We start from the raw sequence: 18,578 nt of genomic DNA on the forward strand, positions 1-18,578 counted from the left end.
TAATGTTATTTGCTTTACGTCCCACTAACTACTTTTACGGTCTTCGGAGACGCCGAGGTGCCGGAATTTAGTCCCGCAGTTCTTTTACGTGCCAGTAAATCTACCGACATGAGGCTGTCGTATTTGAGCACCTTCAGATATCACCGGACTGAGCCAGGTTCGAACCTGCCACGTTGGGCTTAGAAGGCCAGCGCCTTAACCGTCTGAGCCACTCAGCCCGGCTGTAAAACATCTAATAACTAAACAAATGTACATGCACACAACTGACATAAAACAAATGAAACATATATCAGCAAACGTCAATTTGTATATATTTGTTTCATTTGTTTTATATCAATTGAGTGCAGGTACATTTGTTTAGTTATTAGGTGTTTTATATTAAGGCTGAAGATGGCCAGCCCTGGCTGAAACTAGTCCCTAATTAATGTAATTTAGAATATTGCATATTCTAGTATTGAAAGGTGGACCATTACTACATTAATTTAATAATTATATTGCCTAACTTTTAAGAAATCAGGTCAGTGTTAAAGACTATAAACACTGTAGCTGATTCTGAGAACATCATTCCTTTCTATATACAGGCTGGTCAGAAACAACGTGAACCGGATATATGAGTGTAAGAGGGTTGGTCATGCTGATCAATAATTTGAAAGAAATAATTCGATATCTCATACCATTGTCATTTCATCAGCTGCTGAAGTTAGCCAATCAGATTGCTTTGCGGGTGAATTTGAATGGGCTTTGCGCGGCAATGTTGCTAAATCTGTACATGACTTAAGAACGGCTTGAGAGTCATGCCGAGAAATCAGCATCAAACACAAGCACACCATTGGTTTCAGCCAGTGTTGCCGTAGCTTTAGTGCGATCCTGTCAGCTCGGAGATCTGTATTCAAACACCTCCCCTGGTGTTTTATTCTTCGACTGGTGCTCTCATGCTGGTCTTAAGCCACATACAGATTTAACAACATCGCCTCACAAAGCCCAATTGAATTCGCCCGTGAATCAATCTGACTGCCTAACTTCAGCAGTTGATAAAATGACAACATGCGAAATATCAATCAATACTTCAGCCGTGGAGACAAGACTTTCACACGCGTGGAACTACTGTCATTTGTTTACACGCTCGCAGCCTTCTCAGGAAGGATGTTGTCAAGCGGTGCTCAATGTTGCCAACTTCTCTACTTATTATGCTCCACAAACCGAGTAACCTACCCACAACTTGCCTTGAATAATTTTCCTGGAATATCGTAAGATCGTGCAATTTTCCGTGCTTTTAGATGTAACATTTCAGATCTTAGAGCAACACTGGGATAGGACTGAGAAGGAAGTGACCATGGCCTTAACTCCAGAAAACATGCCCTATTTTAGACTGATTAATCTGTTTTATTTATCAGTGGTGCTTCGATAAGAGGTGGGGGTGATTATTGTTACACCACTGGTCTGGACTGGTTCTTGCCGCGTGGATGGTTAGGATAGGACCTGGACAAGACCAGTGATATAGGGACAAGCAAAGGGGCTCTGGGGGCGTAAGTCCCCAGATTGATGATGATGATGATGCTTGTTGTTTTAAGGGGCCTAACATCGAAGGTCATCGGCCCCTAATGGTACGAAATGAAAGAACAAAAATTGCAAAGGCATCCACTGACCAAAATAAAAATAAAATATGGCATGAGGAATGAATGGATGGATGGACAGGAACTCAACAAAACACAAAACAAACAAAAACCAGTGGATCGGACTAAATACAGATCGAAAATAACATTATTACCGACCAAGGAGCCACTTATAAAGCACAATGATGCTTGGTGTCTAAAGGGGGTGCAAAATCCACGTCTAAGGCCCCACAGAATGGTACATGTCGCGAGTAAAATAGAACCATGGTATGTGTCATGTTGGGGTATTAATCAGAAGTAGCGAAGACCCACGGTGTTCCACAAAAGATGGTACTACTCACAAGTATTGCAATATGTACAAGTAACGCAGACCTATGGTGTGTCTCACACAATGACCCAACTCAGAGTCAACGCAAACCGAGAAGGTTCCCCACCTAGGTGTACTAAACACGGGCGCCGGTATTCCCGTGGTGTTCCTCACATAGTGGGTACTAATCACAGGCAACGCAGACCCACGGTGGTGCTCATATAGTGGTACAACTCACAGGCTACGCCCAGACCCGCGGTGTTGCACACATGGGCACGACGCACAGGTACTGGAATCCACCAGGCCAGGCTTTTACTGCTACTAATCACAAACCTATTTCGTACCGAATTTATCCCCGTGTGATGGTACAATTCAAAATTAGTTGCATGGCTCTAATTCAGTCAGCCCTTGGTCGCCCCTTTTAGTCGCCTCTTACGACAGGCAGGGGATACCGCAGGTGTATTCTACATGTGCGTCCCCCACCCGCAGGGGGTAGTCCCCAGATTAGAAACCGCAAAGCAGCCTTAGGCCTTTAGTTTCATGTGGAAACACAATTGGTCTGGTTCATTCTTGCTGTGCGGACAGTTAAGATTGGATCTGGACAAGACCTGAATTTAGGGACAAGCAAAGGGGCGCTTTTATTGTGCTGGGGTTGGTAACGGATTATAATTACCATAATTGATGGAAATGAGATCATGTGCCACTTTACGTTGGCCAATAGGAGTGCAAGTACCTACTCCAGCAATGAAAATGGCATGTAATCCTCTTCATTAGGTTATAAAAATAAATGCAGTTCTTGGGGCAGGATGGTGGGTTTCTGGACATCGCTATGAATACATCTCTCCCCTGAGATCCTGTATAGTTGTGAAATTTCATGTATAAGGAGATTTTAAATTTTCATAACATGTTTCATAAACTGGGTTGACTGAGCAAATAAAATTTCATGATACTCATAGTTTTTCTAATTTCATTTTCTGTATATTTTGTATCTCTCCAATAAGAGAGTTTTCATGCTGATAAACTATAATAGGTATTTTATTTAATCCTGTATTGACTTGTCTAAATCTATTAGAGAAACTATTTAAAATTGTTTATGTTGGGTCCACCTTGTCAATACAATTTAATCAGACGCTGGTGGGATCGTGTTTGCAAGTTGTGTCACATATGTGCACTAAGGAGGAAAGTGTTGGGACAAACACATACACCCAGTCCTGAGCCAGAAGAATTAATCTGATGCAATTAAAAATGATTGAAAATTACTTTATTAACTCATACATGTTTCAGGAACAATATGCATTCCCTTCATCAGTGAAGTCAAATCAAGGAATAAAAAACAATATAACACTATCTTTTGTTTAGCCCACAATTTACAGAAGTATTATATCTTAATTTTCCATACAAACATTACTGAAATATTATGAAAATTATCATTGCATAAAATTTTAATATTTTGATGATGTTGAATGAGAATGCCTAAATAAACCTAAGATCTTTCAGTTTTTCTTTTTCTTCCTTAAATGTATAAACTAGCGTTTAATCATTGAATAGGATATCATTTAAGGAAGAAAAATAAAAACTGAAAGATCTTAAGTTTATTTAGGCATTCTCATTCAACATCATCAAAACATTAAAATTTTGTGTAATGATAATTTTCATAATATTTCACCAATATTTGTTTATTCTTGATATGGCAAATTAGGACATAATACTTTTTTAAATTGTGGGCTAAACAAAAGATACTGTTATACTGTTTGTTATTCCTTGATTTGACTTCACTGATGAAGGAAATGCATATTGTTCCTGAAATATGTATGAATTAATAAAGTAATTTTCAATAATTTAAAGTGTATTGACAAAGTGGACCCAACATAAACTAGTTAAACTAGTTAATTGGCTTCCTCGGGAGATCAGTGGTGGTGTCCCATCCATGATCACGGGTTCGATTTCAACCAACAAAAGAGAACACTAAACCTGAAAGATTGCATTTAATTTGAACAGATCCACCAATAAAAAGAAAACTATATTGCTCCTATAACAGCAGACCTGCAGTGTCTTCCTACAAGGATGTAGAAGTAAATGGGAGAGAAATACCAGCACTCTGTTATCTATATAATTAAGTCAGACTCAGAAGTATGAGGTGAGGAAGTATATACGATGAGTAACGCATGGTTTATAGTTAGCAATGGCAATCTAACAGACCGAAGTCTAGCACACCTATCACCCCGGTGCCTGCTCCTATCCGATATACAGCAGCAAGCCACCTGGGGCGAGTTGAGGGGACAGGGAGGAGAGTCTGGGCTGCAATATCAGTCTCCAATGCCTTGCTCTCAGAAACGCGTGCGACGTTTTTTCTCACTGCTTTCAAGTTTCTTAAATGGAACAATGTGTCAGATGCTTACATTATAATGTGGTTTAGTCTTCCATCATTCTCAATTGAGGTTTGGGCTTTACTGATAGCCTTGGTAGCCCTCAGTATACGCCACTGTAATCTAGTCAGGCAGGTATTGGTAGGAGGTATTAACAGGAAAAATTAAAAAAAAATAGTCTTTTGGACCTTCTTATATAATCAGTTATTCATTATACAGGGCAAAAAATGTAAATGTCTTACCACTCACAATGAATTAAAAGTACTGGTACAGATGTGAACAGTTTTTTCCTTGTTATGATTCACTAATTTCATCAATGGTCAATGCAAATAATATAATTTCTCTCTGGATGATGGTAAAACCTGTAACGCTAATTTTCATTTTTTGGTTATTTCTTTATTTATTTACTTACTTATGTATTTACAAATTTTACAGCCAGTTCATATCAAACAAATAGTACCAATTTTTATAAAGTCATTCTTGACTGAATGGATATATCAAGGTTATTCACAAATTTATTTACAATTTACTTACAAACCCTGTTCATCCATATATCATTTTGTGTTCATTTTGAGATTAGCAAACACTTTGTTACATCGAAGTTGAAGGCTGAGATCATATACAAATGTAGTGATGTAACTTTCCTTTTCACCCTTCTTGGTGTCGAATACAACAACAAAAGTCACGCGGGGATCAATGCGGCTTAATATGTACGTGCTCTGATCCTGCAAATGAAAATTACACAGTCAGGCTAGGTATTCAATATTAAATATATTACAGAGAAACATTTTAGTATTTACTAGGTTTAATAGAATGCAATAGCAAGATCATATCTCAATAATACTGTGATCCACAACCCTCCTCTAATATCCAACAAATGAATGGAGATAAAATTGGCTAGTAAGTATCTATCATTGCTTGAAAAGGTAATTAATCAATCATTAATGATTATGATGATGGTGATGGAAACAAGCACTAATCAGGCTTACCATTAATAATTTCAGTCTAGATATATTCATATTTTGCCAACAGTGCAGCCATGCTGAAATACCAGATCCCATTAGATCTCTGATGTTAAGCAATGTTGGGTGGGCTTGGATGGTTAGCCCACATGCTGTTGGCAATATGAGTGGAAAGGAACTGGACAAATTATTGCAAGTAAACTCTGGCTCAGTATGCCTGATCAATGGTCCCTGGCCTAGCTGGGGGTACTGACCAGGTCACCAACATCCAGCTATGGATAAGCCACTTAAGACCAAAATATTATGTGTACTCAAAGTTTGAAGGCTGTTTATGAAATCACCAATAGGCCTACAAAAAATCTAATGATGTAATCATTTTCCTCATTTCAGTTCACATTAGGTCATGTAGATTACAAATTTTAAATTTATATTTTAATATATATTTTTTTAACCACAGGTGGAATGCAAGAAGTGCCCAATTTTAAACGTGTTTCAACCATGCGTCAACTTTAAGACATTGTTTCTCAGCAATAAATCATCTGTTCAAATCCAAATTTTAACACAATATACACTGTGATATTTTATACTTTGCATATAAATTTCAGAATATTGTGTTTATAAGAAAAATAGTTACCAATTTTGTAAGTTAAGTTTTTCTCAGCTCGGGGCAGTTGGAAAATTGAGTTCTTGGTCACGATGTGATTTTTGTGCTATGCTGTATGACTCTGAAATACATAAATGAATTTTTTATATCAGTTTATGAATTTTTTATATCAGTTTGTATTTGTATTGGGTAGAATGATACAGATCAGTAGCTGGCCAGTGCAGGGGAAGTCGTGCGACGTTACCACGATAGCGATGGACATCGCCCCATGCCACGCCTCCCTTGGAGTTGAAAGTACTGATTACAAGTTGCATGTACAGTAACATTTGCTTCACTGTTTACTTAATACTTTCCTCCAGTACTTAATACTTCCCTGTGATTAGCATTCAAACAAATGGTATTAAGAGGTCATGAAAAACACTTCACATCAGCTTCTCTCATGCAGGCCTTGGACCTCAAATGGCAGCTAATGTTACCCAGTTATGGATACTGAATTTTTTGTTTTTTATATTTCTTCTTCTTCTTCTTCTTCTTCTTCTTCACAAAAGGGTTACCAGGAACCACGTAGAATCAACAGATTTTTAGCCTTCCTACTTACCCAGTAGCTTTTCATTCTTAAGGACTGTGCAAGTTTCCATTCTTCTGACTATCTCTTGTATGTTCCTTTTCTTACTCCTCAGATCTCCGTGTTTGGACTATAATTCTGATTTCATTCCGATCTAGTAGATTTGGTGATCCTAGTTCAGTAAGGTCTTACTTTTGCTTTTAATATATATATTTTTTTTAGTTTTTACTTGCATATATCATACTATTTACAATACAGTGAAACCTCGTTAGTACATTCCTCATTAAGACCTTTTCTCGCTCAGCACACTATAACTTTGAAGACCCGATTCACATTGTATAAAACCTATGTAAAAATACCTCACTTATCGCGTCACAATTTTCGCTATTACTGTTTGGTATGATCACATTTTTCCTAGCCCTGAAAATGTTCTTTGTCATCCTTGTGAAAGGAATATGATTTCCAACACAGATAAGAACCCTTGTCACAGAAGGCAGGTCGGGAAATGTTGTACGAAAACGGGAAAAGGTCTTCAACTCCTGACCTTTACAGGGTAAATTACACCTTCGGGGAGCAAGCCGTTAGCCTCAGAAAGTTCAGTTTTGCTTGCCAGTTTTCAGTGATATTGCTGAATAACCCAGTAAGCCTGTTTGTGCTTATATTTCACATTCCATTCAGAAGTTTGAAATGAATTCTGTTTTCAATAATACAGTGAAGGGTAGCGAATATTTGTCGCGTGATAGCCTTCCTACGGATTAGGAACATAATCGTGTGAAGTTGACTAGCGTGGTGCATATTTGTCTTGTAGTACCCAGTTATGGATACTGAATAAGTTGTGAAATCGGTTAACGGTAAAGATAAAATTAAAATCCAGGCAGTAGACATGCATCCAAATCTTTCAGGAGTGGCACATATGTTGAAACTTAGTCTAGAAGTAATATACAGCCTGCCCAATTATCACTGGCAGCTGTCCACGCTACAGATGCTATGTTTGTTGCTAGAGGCGCTGCAATACAACCTCACATGATCACATCAGTTGGCTTTTTCTTTTTCATTGTGTGCTTATGAGTGAAGTCATGTTGTTGAAATAAGTCAATGATTTTATGATAGTGTACTACTACAAGGCGTTTTGCAAACAAAGCTTTAGATATAAAGTTCATGGAACTAATTTTAATTAATTTCCTTGTCAGGAGCCAGCTGGGAATTTGTGGATTAAAGCAATAAGCAGACATGGTATATACGTAGACTATTTGACAACCAAAATTAGATTACTTAGTATAATTCCTCCAGTTCTGATAATAATTTCCTTATTGTGTTGTGTAGGTAATACCAAGGATAAGTTATGGAACCCTAATGACCACTCCACCATGTGAAGTTATCACTTCATCGAATGTGACTACAAACTGGAATTACAGGTAAAGCAGTTAAAAACTGAAGTGGTGCCCACCGTCTTGAATGATTAATCGCCAAGAAAATCAAACTGTTAGTGCCCAGAAGATGGAATGTAAAATCAATTGTATAATTAACATCCAGAAAATCTTCCAATACTGGTTCTGTTTCAAATGATTCTTGTGTTCCTGATAACATCCCCACTCCCCACCACCTGGTGTCTCAAGCAGTACTGATTAAGTCAAGAAAGATGTGTCTATACAAAGTTACATATGTGACATATGAACTCATGAAATATTATTTTACGTACTCTGCATAGGTCACTTTGACATGAAAGAGAGAAAATATCTGTGTTGAGACGATACCAAGGGCAACTCAAACAACAAATCAGCAGGCAAGGGAAGAAAATGGTTAACTACAATAGTGATTGTATGGCAACATCTAACTCAACAGGCAGGCATACTAGTTCAATGATTCACACAGATGAACCAGCAGCAACAAATCCAGAGTTAGTAAGAAATTTTCAAACACAAATGAAAAGGAAGCCGAAGGGGCACCTTGCATTCCTACAGGAACATTATTTTACCTATTCGAGGGATAGTCACTCGTCCGGTCGCTTGCGCTGCGAGCCCGTCTCCACAGAAGAAGAAGCAAGCGCATAATATTACTACAATGTATACTAGTACTATTTTACGTACATCATCTATTTATCATACTGTATTTTGTACATTTGCTCATTAAATATTTCACGAACCTCATATTTTATCGTTACAGGAATGTCAAACAGTTCATTCAGTGAACTGAGCTCAGCTATGAACCGTGGTTCATATTTCACCATGCCATCGTAAACACTGCTTCCCTTGTAGTCCGAGACAGAAATGCACCATGTGTCGACACATTGCTTCACTGTGCCATCGCGAGACACTGTCCAGGTACTGCGTATAGAAACACTGTTTCTCTTGCAGTCCAAGGTGGAAGGGCACCGTACGTCCACACATTGCCTCACCATGCCATCGCGAGACACTTCCAGGTACTGCTCGCCTTGAAATCCAAGACGGAAGTGTGGCGTGCTTTGAAACACTGCTTCGAAGCAATTCAATGTGCTGCATCGAACGTTTCGAAACAGTCAGCAGTGTCACTTTGCCCATTTCTAAAACATGACATAAAATGCACACATGTTGAAAAAACATATTAAGTGTTTACATATCCCTGTTGGATAGCTTTTATTTGTGTATTCTGTTGTAACCAAGGTTGAGATTTACAAAACACAACTTTATTATTCGCTTCAAATGCAAAATACACTATTTACACAAATAAAACTGAAATTTAACTTGAAGCAAAATGAATTAGAATCTTGAGAAAGAGTCTATCTTTTGTACACTATATACAGGTTTGTAGTATTTACATCCACTACTATCTAGAAAAGATAGTCCTTGTGATAAGAAAAGTCGATAGTCGAAAACTATCAGGAGTACTGACATAAATGTTTTGGAAAGTCTTTCCTTGCTGAGTTCATAAAAGCAAGTTCTATGTTGGAAGAATTCTTACTTGGCGAAACCAAGAGAGCTTGCATTAATTAGGGAAATATAACGGTATGTAATAGTATGACTGGATATGGGCAGCGGAAGAGGAGCGGTGACCAGAGGTGAGACCTCGTACTGCCAGAAATTCAGTCCACCTGGTCGAAGCACATTTTCAAGAGGAGTAGCCTCCGTGCTCGACGTAGGGTGTATTCTGGAGCTGGACACCGGGGCAAGTGGGCATCTGGACAGGCTGGGAGTTCCTCTTTATAGTACACACACGACTGTCCAGGCACGCGCACTGAGGGCTGCGCGTCGAAGCTAGAAGAATGACACACTGGCGCGCGTGTAGCTGGCTGGCGGAGCGAGAAGGGAGCGCCGGACATACAACACCCTCCCCTCCTAAATACGCCGGTACGGCGTGAAACGGCGGCGGCGCTGGCGGCGGCTGCGATGCTGGGCCGGAGCTGCTGATGTCTCTGTTGGATTGTCCAGAGCTGGGACCGGGCGGAGTGGCGCTGTCTCGTCCTGAAAGGAACCCATGGTTATTAAATGGTCTAAGGCTCGTTCAGCAATAGATTTATGTGGCTGAGCAATAGAATCAATAGCTGGACATGGGCGGTAGCGCAGACGTATCTGGTCTTGATGGCGGCAGATACGTTTCTCCGTAGTCTGTATTTCGTAGAGACGATGACCCAAAGATCTGCAGATGACTCCAGGTATCCAGAGTGGGTTTGACCTGAATGTCCGGGTGTAGACCTTGTCGTTGACTGAGAACTTCGTTGGTGAGGTCTGAGACTGGGCCGGAAGAGGCTGCAACAGAGAAAGTAAAGTTCTGTGAGGTCGTCCATGGAGCTTCTGTGCAGGAGTGATATTATCAGCGCCGGGCAGAGTTCTGTAGTTGCTTAAGAGTTGGAGTAATGCTTGGTCTTTAGTTAAGCCTGAAGAGACAGCTTTTTTCATACTTCTCTTAAATGTTTGTACAAAGCGTTCAGCTTCACCATTAGATTGAGGGTGAAAAGGCGGTGCTAGGATATGACGAATGCCATTATATGTACAAAATTTCTTAAAAGCAGTAGCTGTAAATTGAGGTCCGTTGTCCGAAATGAGTACTTGAGGTAAGCCTTCTGTAGTAAATATTTTCTGTAGAGCACGAATGGTAGCTTCGGTCGTAGTAGTCGAATGCATATCCACTACATATGGAAAGTGCGATAGTGAATCGATGACTATTAACCACATGGAATTGAGGAAAGGACCTGCGAAATCGATGTGAACTCGTTCCCATGGAGTAGTAGCAGGAGGCCATGAAGCTAGATCAGAAGACGGGGCGTTCTGATTCAGTTGACATTGTTCACAATGACGGATGAGCTTTTCGATGGCGGCATCAATACCGGGCCAGTAGCAGTGTTGACGTGCTAGTTGCTTCGTTCGGGATATACCCCAATGGCTTTGGTGTAATAATTCGAGAACTTGTTTCTGTAGGCTAAGTGGGATAACCACTCGGAAGATGGTGCCTGCTTCTAGGAGTACGACTCCAGCACGAGTCGTGAGACGATGCTGCATACGATGATAAGGTGCAAGGTGGGCGGGAAGATTGCTCTGAAGAGGCCAACCGTTGCGGATGTAAGTACGCACAGTAGCAAGTGTACTGTCCTTATCCGTAGCTTTAGCTATGCAGGTAGCATCAATAGGAAAACTGGAGACAGTATCTTCAAGTTCTATATCCAACTGAAGACATTCAGATTCTTGAGAATCGAAGGCAGTATCAGGACCAACGGGTAAGCGTGAGAGGGCATCAGCATTACAATGCTGGGATGTGGCTCGATAGACAATTTGATAGGAATAATCAGAAAGGAACATGGACCATCTTTGAAGCTTTCTGAGGGAATTTTCAGGGATCTTATTACCAGGATGGAATAAGTGTACGAGAGGCTTATGATCAGTAATGATCAGGAAATGGTTGCCATAGAGATATTCATTGAAACGGCGAATACCAAAGATGATGGCTAAAGCTTCTTTCTCTATCTGTGAGTATCGACGTTGATGGTCATTAAGTGTTTTCGAAGCGAAAGCGATGGGGCGTTCCCGTCCATGACGATCCTTCTGGGAGAGAACGGCACCGACACCGTAGTCTGAAGCGTCAGTAGCTAGCGTGATGAGCTTGTCGGGCTGAAAATGAGTGAGTTGTATAGCTTGAATTAAGGCGTTGTTGATGGTTTTCCATGCCTGTTGGCATTGCGGAGTCCATTGAAATTTAACACCTTTTTTACGTAGAGCGTTTAATGGAGCTGCCACTGTAGCGAAGCGGGGAATGAACTTATTATAGTAGTTCGCTTTGCCTATGAAGGACTGGAGCTGCTTGAGGTTCTGAGGTTCTGGCATGTTGACGATAGCTGAGACATTCTGTGCACTAGGGCGAATTCCAGTCTTATCAAGTATATGTCCTAGGTAGTGAACTTGAGGCTGAAAGAATGTACATTTAGCGAGATTCGCTCGTAGGCCATTGTCTTTCAATTTCTGGAGAAGGAGGCGTAGATTGTGTAGATGTTCCTGATGATCTTTTCCAGTAACAATAATATCATCCAGGTAGTTAGCACAACCGGGAATGGAGGCAGTGAGTTGAGCTAAATAGCGCTGAAAAATAGCCGCTGAGGATGAAACACCGAATGGGAGCCGCTGGAGCTGGAGCAGTCCGAGAGGAGTGTTGAGTGTTAGAAATTTCTTAGAGTCTTCGTCTAAAAGTAGCTGGAGATATGCTTCTTTAAGATCAACTCGAGAGAAGAATTGTCCACCAGCGAGACGACGGAATAAGTCTTCTGGACGTGGAATAGGAAAGATATCTGTGTCGAGTTGTGCGTTGACTGTAGATCGAAAATCGCCACAAAGTCAAACATTACCATCAGGTTTCTTGATTACCACTAGTGGAGTAGCCCATTGACTAGAAGTAACTGGTACCACAATGCCAGTTTGTATCCATCTTTCTAATTCTTTCGTGACCGGGTCTTGAAGTGCTAGGGGTACTGGACGTGCTTTGAGGAAGCGAGGCTTAGCTCCGGATTTCAGCTGTATGTGAGCTGTATAGTCTTTTGCTGTTCCGAGCTGAGAGTCGAAGACTTCAGGAAACTGCTTTAGGAGATCGGTAACGTCAGAAGTAGGATGCAATGTAGATACAACGTTAATGTTGTCATGTATCTGGAAACCAAATAAGTTAAATAGATCCATGCCCATAATGTTGGATGCAGTGTAGTTGTTAACTACGAGAAGAGGAATGGCCTTCTGAATTCCTTTATAACTAGCCTGAAGCTGGATTTGACCTTTAATGTCAATTTTCCTTTTGTTAAACGTCACAAGCTGGATGTCAGCTGGAGAGCATGAAGGGGAACCTAAGTCATGGTAGGTAGCTAGATTAATAATAGAGACAGGTGATCCAGTGTCTAATTGAAAATCGACAGATCGAGTAGAGAATGAGAGAGGAACGATGATCTTGTGAGAATTCCTTGTGGGAAGAATAAGATTGATCTGATCAACTTCCATGTCTTGGCGGGGCTGTATATGCTTCGGGCGTGCTGCAGGAGTCTTAGCAGGGCGGAGCGAACTCCGACATACAGTCTTAATGTGTCCAAGTTTATTACATCGTTCACAAGTGGCTTTGAAAAAACGACAGTCACGACGTTCATGATGCTTGAAACAGCCTCGGCAGGAAGGCAGGAGTTTCGAGGTGCTTTTAGAATTGGGCTTCCTTGTAGCATTACGAGAGGGAACCTGGCGCGAATGCTTGGTAGAGAGCACTGTAGCAGAGGACTGGCGGGCCTGAGTCGAGACTTGAGCAACTTCGTGTGGAGAAGCTATGGCTGCGGCAGTCTTGGTAGTAAGCTCATAAACCGTAGCAATACGCTGGACGTCTTCTAAAGAAGGGTTACTCTGCTTGACAGCGTCAAAACGTATCTTGTCCTCAGGAGTATGTAAAATTACCATGTCCCGAATGAGAGAATCAGTGTAGGGTGAACCACAACCGTCCTTGGAGCATATGAACTGGCAGGGTTTAGCTAGACCACGTAATTCAGTTATCCATTCAGTATGTGTCTGATGGGGTTGCTTTCTGCTCTGAAAAAATTTATAGCGAGCAGCCACTATGTGAAGAGCTTTGGCATAATGTTCAGTGAGACGGGCCAGGAGCTGTGCGAATGGTACCTCAGAAAGGTTTTCTTCTGGACCTAATTTACGTAGTAATTCACACGTAGCATTGCCAACCGAACTAAGAAATAGTGCTCGGCGGCGTTGATCATCTGTGACAGAATGGCAGATGAAATGCTGTTGTAAGCGTGCTAAATAAACTGACCATTCTTCCTTAGCCGGATCAAAAGCAGAGAACGGAGGAATAGCTGATGGCTGTGTAGAGACAGAAATAGCTTGAATAGCCTGAATTAATGCTGCCTGTTGTTGTTGCATAAACTGTTGTTGTTGCTGCTGTAAGGCTTGGAATACCGTAGCGAGTTGCTCAGCTGTAGCCATTGCGAGATGCGTGCAATAAAGAGCTAGGAGAGCTGTGTGTCAGAACTGGTTGTAGGCACGACCTTGACCGATATATGCTGGGAGTGAGAGAGAGAGCAAGCAAACACGCTGGAGCGTGCCACACAGGTGGAGCGCACGACAGAGAGCTGTGGAATGTCTGTTGAGTGGGCGACACACTGAGCACTGATTGACTTCGTCGCCAATGTCTAAGTGTATGAGGGCACTGAGTTTGCTGTACCTCGTTGTGAAGGAGTGGATGAATTGCAAGTTATTATCCTGTCGCCACAGAGTTGGTGACTGGGGCCGATGAATTGGAGTGTTTGTTGCGTTCTTTTTTTTTTTTTACCTCGTCGCCATAGAGTTGTTGTAACCAAGGTTGAGATTTACAAAACACAACTTTATTATTCGCTTCAAATGCAAAATACACTATTTACACAAATAAAACTGAAATTTAACTTGAAGCAAAATGAATTAGAATCTTGAGAAAGAGTCTATCTTTTGTACACTATATACAGGTTTGTAGTATTTACATCCACTACTATCTAGAAAAGATAGTCCTTGTGATAAGAAAAGTCGATAGTCGAAAACTATCAGGAGTACTGACATAAATGTTTTGGAAAGTCTTTCCTTGCTGAGTTCATAAAAGCAAGTTCAATGTTGGAAGAATTCTTACTTGGCGAAACCAAGAGAGCTTGCATTAATTAGGGAAATATAACGGTATGTAATAGTATGACTGGATATGGGCAGCGGAAGAGGAGCGGTGACCAGAGGTGAGACCTCGTACTGCCAGAAATTCAGTCCACCTGGTCGAAGCACATTTTCAAGAGGAGTAGCCTCCGTGCTCGACGTAGGGTGTATTCTGGAGCTGGACACCGGGGCAAGTGGGCATCTGGACAGGCTGGGAGTTCCTCTTTATAGTACACACACGACTGTCCAGGCACGCGCACTGAGGGCTGCGCGTCGAAGCTAGAAGAATGACACACTGGCGCGCGTGTAGCTGGCTGGCGGAGCGAGAAGGGAGCGCCGGACATACAACATATTCTATAGTACATTTTCCTCCTCTGCGAACCATGTGACCTTGCGCGGTGGGGAGGCTTGCGTGTCCCAATGATGCAGATAGCCGAGCCGCAGGTGCAACCATATCGGATGGGTATCTGTTGAGAGACCAGACTAACGAATGGTTCATCGAAAGGGGGGTAGCAGCCTTTCGGTACTTGCAAGGGCGGCAGTCTAGATGATTGACTGATACGGCCTTGTAATAATACTCAACATGGCTTAGCTGTGTTGATACTGCTACACGGCTGAAAGCAACGGGAAACTACAGCCGTAACTAACTCCCGAGGACATGCAGCTCTCTCTGTATGAATGATGTACTGATGATGGCTTCCTCCCGGGTAAAATATTCCGGAGGTTAACTAGTCCCCCATTCGGATCTCCGGGTGGGGACTACACAAGAGGGGGCGATCATCAGGAAGATGGATACTGACATTCTGCGAGTCGGAGCGTGGGAATATTAGAAGTTTGAATCGTTGTGGTAGGTTAGAGAATCTGAAAAGGGAGATGGATAGGCTAAAGTTAGATGTAGTTAGTATAAGTGAAGTACGTTGGCAGGAAGAACAAGATTTTTGGTCAGGCGACTACCGAATAATCAACACAAAATCAAACAGGGGAAATGCAGGAGTTGTTTTAATAATGAATAAGAAAATAGGGCAGCGGGTAAGCTACTACGACCAGCATAGTGAAAGAATTATTGTCGTCAAGATAGATACCAAACCAATGCCCACCACAATAGTGCAGGTCTATATGCCTACTAGTTCAGTGGATGATGAAGAAATCGAAAGAATATATGAAGAGATAGAAGATTTAATACAATATGTAAAAGGTGACGAGAATCTAATTGTGATGGGAGACTGGAATGCAGTGGTAGTCAAGGAAGAGAAGGTAGTACAGTAGGAGAATTTGGATTGGGACAAAGGAACGAAAGAGGAAGTCGGCTGGTTGAATTCTGCACTGATCATAATTTAGTGCTTGCCAATACTTGGTTCAAACACCACAAACGACGGCTGTATACGTGGACGAGACCTGGAGACACTGGAAGGTATCAAATAGACTTCATTATGATTAGGCAGAGATTCAGAAACCAGGTGTTGGATTGCAAAACTTTCCCAGGAGCAGACGTGGACTCTGACCACAACTTGTTGGTCATGAAATGCCATCTGAAGTTGAAGAAATTGAAGAAAGGAAAGAAAGCAAAAAGATGGGATCTAGACAAGTTGAAAGAAAAGAGTGTGAGGGATTGCTTCAAGGAATATGTAGCACAAGGACTCAATGAAAAGGCTGAAGGAAACACTATAGAGGAAGAGTGGAAAGTCATGAAAAATGAAGTCAGTAGGGCTGCTGAAGAAATGTTAGGAAGGAAGAAAAGATCAACTAAGAATCAGTGGATAACTCAGGAGATACTAGACCTGATTGATGAATGACGAAAATACAAGAATGCTAGAAATGAAGAGGGCAGAAAAGAATACAGGCGATTAAAGAATGAAGTGGATAGAAAGTGCAAGGTAGCTAAGGAAGAATGGCTGAAGGAGAAGTGCAAGGATGTTGAAGCCTGTATGGTCCTGGGAAAGGTAGATGCTGCATACAGGAAAATCAAGGAAACCTTTGGAGAAAGGAAATCTAGGTGTATGAATATTAAGAGCTCAGATGGAAAGCCACTTCTAGGGAAAGAAGACAAAGCAGAAAGATGGCAGGAGCATATCCAACAGTTGTATCAAGGTAAAGATGTAGATAATTTGGTTCTGGAACATGAAGAGGCTGTTAATGCTGATGAAATGGGAGACCCAACTTTGAGGTCAGAGTTTAACAGAGCTGTGAGTGACCTCAATAGGAACAAGGCACCTGGAATTGATGACATTCCCTCTGAATTACTGACTGCCTTAGGAGAAACCAGCATGGCACAAAGTTATTTCATTTAGTGTGCAAGATGTATGAGACAGGAGAAGTCCCATCCGATTTTCGGAAGAATGTTGTTTTACCTATTCCCAAGAAAGCCGGTGCTGACAGGTGTGAAAACTACCGCACCATTAGTTTAGTATCTCATGCCTGCAAAATTTTAACACGTATTATTTACAGAAGAATGGAAAAACAAAGTGAAGCTGAGTTGGGAGAAGATCAATTTGGCTTCAGAAGAAATGTAGGAACACGTGAAGCAATCCTAACTTTACGTCTGAACTTAGAGGATCGAATCAAGAAGGGCAAGCCTACGTACATGGCATTCGTAGATCTAGAAAAGGCATTCGATAATGTTGATTGGACCAAGCTATTTATGATTCTGAAGACGATAGGGATCAGATACCGAGAACGAAGAATTATCTACAATCTGTATAAAAATCAGTCTGCAGTGATCAGAATCAAGGGCTTTGACAAAGAAGCAGCAATCCAGAAAGGAGTAAGGCAAGGCTGCAGTTTGTCCCCTCTCCTTTTCAATGTTTAGATAGAACAGGCAGTAAAGGAAATCAAAGAGAAATTTGGAAAGAGAATCATAGTCAAAGGAGAGGAAATCAAAACCTTGAGATTTGCCGATGATATTGTTATTTTATCTGAGACTGCAGAAGATCTCGAGAAGTTGCTGAATGGTATGGATGAAGTCTTGGGTAAGGAGTACAAGATGAAAATAAACAAGTCCAAAACAAAAGTAATGGAGTGCAGTCGAACGATGGCAGGTGATGTAGGAAATATTACATTAGGAAACGAAGTCTTAAAGGAAGTAGATGAATATTGTTACTTGGGTAGTAAAATAACTAACGATGGCAGAAGTAAAGAGGACATAAAATACAGACTAGCACAAGCAAGGAAGAGCTTTCTTAAGAAAAGAAATTTGCTCACTTCAAACATTGATATCGGAATTAGAAAGATGTTTTTGAAGACTTTCGTGTGGAGTGTGGCATTGTATGGAAGTGAAACCTGGACGATAACTAGCTCAGAAAGAAAGAGAATAGAAGCTTTTGAAATGTGGTGTTACAGAAGAATGCTGAAGGTGAGATGGATAGATCGAAACGCGAATTAAGAGATACTGAATCGAATTGGTGAGAGGAGATTGATTTGGCTAAATTTGACGAGAAGAAGAGATAGAATGATAGGACACATCTTAAGACACCCAGGACTTGTTCAGTTGGTTTTTGAAGGAAGTGTAGGTGGTAAGAACGGTAGGGGTAGACCAAGGTATGAATATGACAAGCAGATTAGAGCAGATGTAGGATGCAATAGTTACGTAGAAATGAAAAGGTTAGCACAGGATAGGGTGGCATGGAGAGCTGCATCAAACCAGTCTATGGACTGATGACTCAAACAACAACAACATGACCTTGTATTGCAGAGATCAAACAATCATCCTGAGACTTATAATGTGCAGGCTGCCTGTTCCCTTTTACTTTACACCTAATTAATCTCTGTTTGATATCTACTGCCAAGTACAACATGAAGGTGTTAATCCACCCTATATTAGTCCAACTATCTCAGCCACATCTGAATATATGGTCTTGGGATCCAGTTGCTAACGCATACTAGATAGTGGCCCCAGTCTAGCTAGCCAAGAATAATGGCCGAGAGGATTTGTCGTTCTCACTTAGTTTACAAAAGGAGTACATTTATTGTTCCACCTATTCAATACAATCAGTACCACGTTATGTGGTCAATTAGACATAGAAAATCTAAATATTATGGGGACATGTTTCGCCCTTC

The 18,578-nt window shown here is 41.1% G+C and overlaps 1 protein-coding gene across 3 annotated transcripts in view; it reads right to left on the reverse strand.

Annotated features, from left to right (window-relative positions):
* Positions 1-4,461: 4,461 nt before the first annotated feature.
* Positions 4,462-18,578, reverse strand: part of LOC136858278 (KICSTOR subunit 2) — a 78,898-nt gene continuing 64,781 nt past the window's right edge. For 2 of the 3 annotated variants that reach the window (XM_067137694.2, XM_067137698.2), the window contains exon 9: positions 4,462-5,011. In XM_067137694.2, coding sequence (XP_066993795.1) covers positions 4,841-5,011 — 171 coding nt within the window. In that variant the 3' untranslated portion in view covers positions 4,462-4,840. Of the gene's footprint in view, positions 5,012-5,882; positions 5,974-18,578 lie in introns of all 3 variants that reach the window. The other variant, XR_010858624.2, reaches the window with a different exon arrangement.

Source organism: Anabrus simplex, chromosome 1 (assembly GCF_040414725.1).
Source record: "Anabrus simplex isolate iqAnaSimp1 chromosome 1, ASM4041472v1, whole genome shotgun sequence".
Classification (NCBI taxonomy): Eukaryota; Metazoa; Arthropoda; class Insecta; order Orthoptera; family Tettigoniidae; genus Anabrus; species Anabrus simplex.